This window comes from Stomoxys calcitrans, chromosome 1 (genome assembly GCF_963082655.1).
Source record: "Stomoxys calcitrans chromosome 1, idStoCalc2.1, whole genome shotgun sequence".
In the NCBI taxonomy this organism is placed as follows: Eukaryota; Metazoa; Arthropoda; class Insecta; order Diptera; family Muscidae; genus Stomoxys; species Stomoxys calcitrans.
In genome coordinates, this window is record NC_081552.1 from 147,622,568 (window position 1) to 147,624,595 (window position 2,028).

Consider the following 2,028-nt stretch of genomic DNA (forward strand, 5'->3'; position numbering starts at 1 on the left):
CTTTCGACAGACAGACGGACGGACGGACAGACGGACGGACATGGCTAGATCGACATAAAATTTCGCGACGATCAAGAATATATATACTTTATGGGGTTTCAGACGAATATTTCGAGTAGTTACAAACAGAATGACGAAATTAGTATACCCCCCATCTTATGGTGGAGGGTATAAAAACAGAGTAGAATACATCACACAAATAATTGGCGGATTTTCTAATTCAGAGCTTGTCGAATATTGACTGATGCTGGCAGTGGAAACAAAGTAAAATATTTCCAAGTACTTACTACACACAAGAATGGGGCTTTTTGCGATATCATTGGCTGTGGCAATCATAACAATTTGTGCAAGTTACAAGAGTATTTATTTTCTGATAAATTGTCTTAAAATATATCTATTTTGCAGCCATCCACGACAATATCGCACTCAAACTTTGGAGAGTTTCAAGAAGGTGTTGAAAGTCTCTACGAGACTTTGCAAAATGTCATTCCCCTGATGCAAAGCATGGTACAACAAACTCTCGACAATATACCCGAAACCGATGAATATGGGAGGTATCAGAAAGAGTTGCATGCATATTTAAAGGACGTTGAGAATTACAAAACGAAACGGGGGCTTTGTATGGAGAAGACTCTACGAGTTTATACTCATTTTGAAAAATTTGAAGAACGTTGTAGAAAGGATAATGCCCCAGCAGAAGCCAAAAAAGTGCTGAATTTATTTAACGAGAATGGCTACGGAAATATTCAAAACGTCTTTTCAGAATGGTCAACGAAATATGGGCAAGCCGAAATATTGGCTTATTTACATGACCCGGATACAACCGATTCCATACGAATGATGCCGATGGCTTTAAAAGTTTGCTAAAAAAGAACCACCATTTACATTTTTATATACAAAGAAATAAATGATGAATGAGTTCTGGTTTTATTGTAACTAAGTAAAATTATCCTCTAATGTTAAAAGCTAGTGGTAAAACCGTAATTTTGTTCCATTTCTTTCATAGGTAAATCGAAACTTCTTTTAAGACAATCAATCACAACTAGTAAAAGCGCGTTTGTCGGGTCGTGTCGAATCAAACGATGTCAAATCAGAAGATCGTTTTATTTGTAGAGAGCATTATATCCCCAAGAGAACTAAGGCGAACAATATGCTAATATCCCAATGGTGATGGCGGTTATTAATACACCAAACGTCCCATTTGTTTCACAAGTTAAAAAGTATTAATTCGGCTGTGCCGAACTTTAGATACCCGCCATCATGGATACATTCATCATTCTATTTCATTATAACCCCACTACCCTATAAATAATTATATTAAAATATGACCTGCTCGACATATAATAGGCTTAGGACCTTAAGTCGGTCCAATCTTCACAATATTGGAATCGGATGACGGGAGTCTTAACACTCGTACAACTACTACTACTAAATTTCTCATGAACATTCCATTAAGGGACAGGGGAAACTCACTCTCCCTCTCTTTCTCTCATATCAATCAGTGCAGTCTGATTAAAATTTAAGCTCAATGATAAGGGGCCTCCTCTTTTATGCCGAGTCTGAACGGCATGCCGCATAGCGATACCACATAGTAGAGAAGTTATAACATGGCAGGATACCTTATAAATGTAGGCAGCATTAGCAGGGGGATAACCATATAAAATGTAGGCAGCATTAGCAGGGGGATAATTGAGCCATCTATGGTCTTTAGACCCTATTAGCCCAACTAACTGTTCTAAATTTCAGCAACATCGGAAAATAAATGAGGTTTTTATTGGCTTAAGACCGTAAATCGGCGGATCGATCTACATCTAAATAAAGTTCGATCTAGAGTATATTTGAATTGGATGTCGGAAGTGGTTATACAACTCACTGTTTTAAATTCCAGCAAAATCGAAATCCAGCAGACGGTCGGTCTATATGGCAGCTATATCAAAATATAATCCGATGTTGACCATTTCCAAACAACCGAAAGCCTAGTCGGACCCTCCCCCTTACCCTAATTTTCAGAAACACCAGATCTCGGAG

General features: G+C 38.0%; 1 protein-coding gene across 1 annotated transcript; it reads left to right on the forward strand.

Moving 5' to 3' along the window:
• The first annotated feature begins 204 nt into the window (after window positions 1-204).
• Window positions 205-936, forward strand: LOC106081639 (uncharacterized). The gene is made up of 2 exons (XM_013243743.2): window positions 205-346; window positions 406-936. Exons 1-2 carry the CDS (start codon window positions 299-301, stop codon window positions 865-867), a joined length of 510 nt encoding a protein of 169 aa, XP_013099197.1. The 5' UTR covers window positions 205-298; the 3' UTR covers window positions 868-936.
• The last annotated feature ends 1,092 nt before the right edge of the window (window positions 937-2,028 follow it).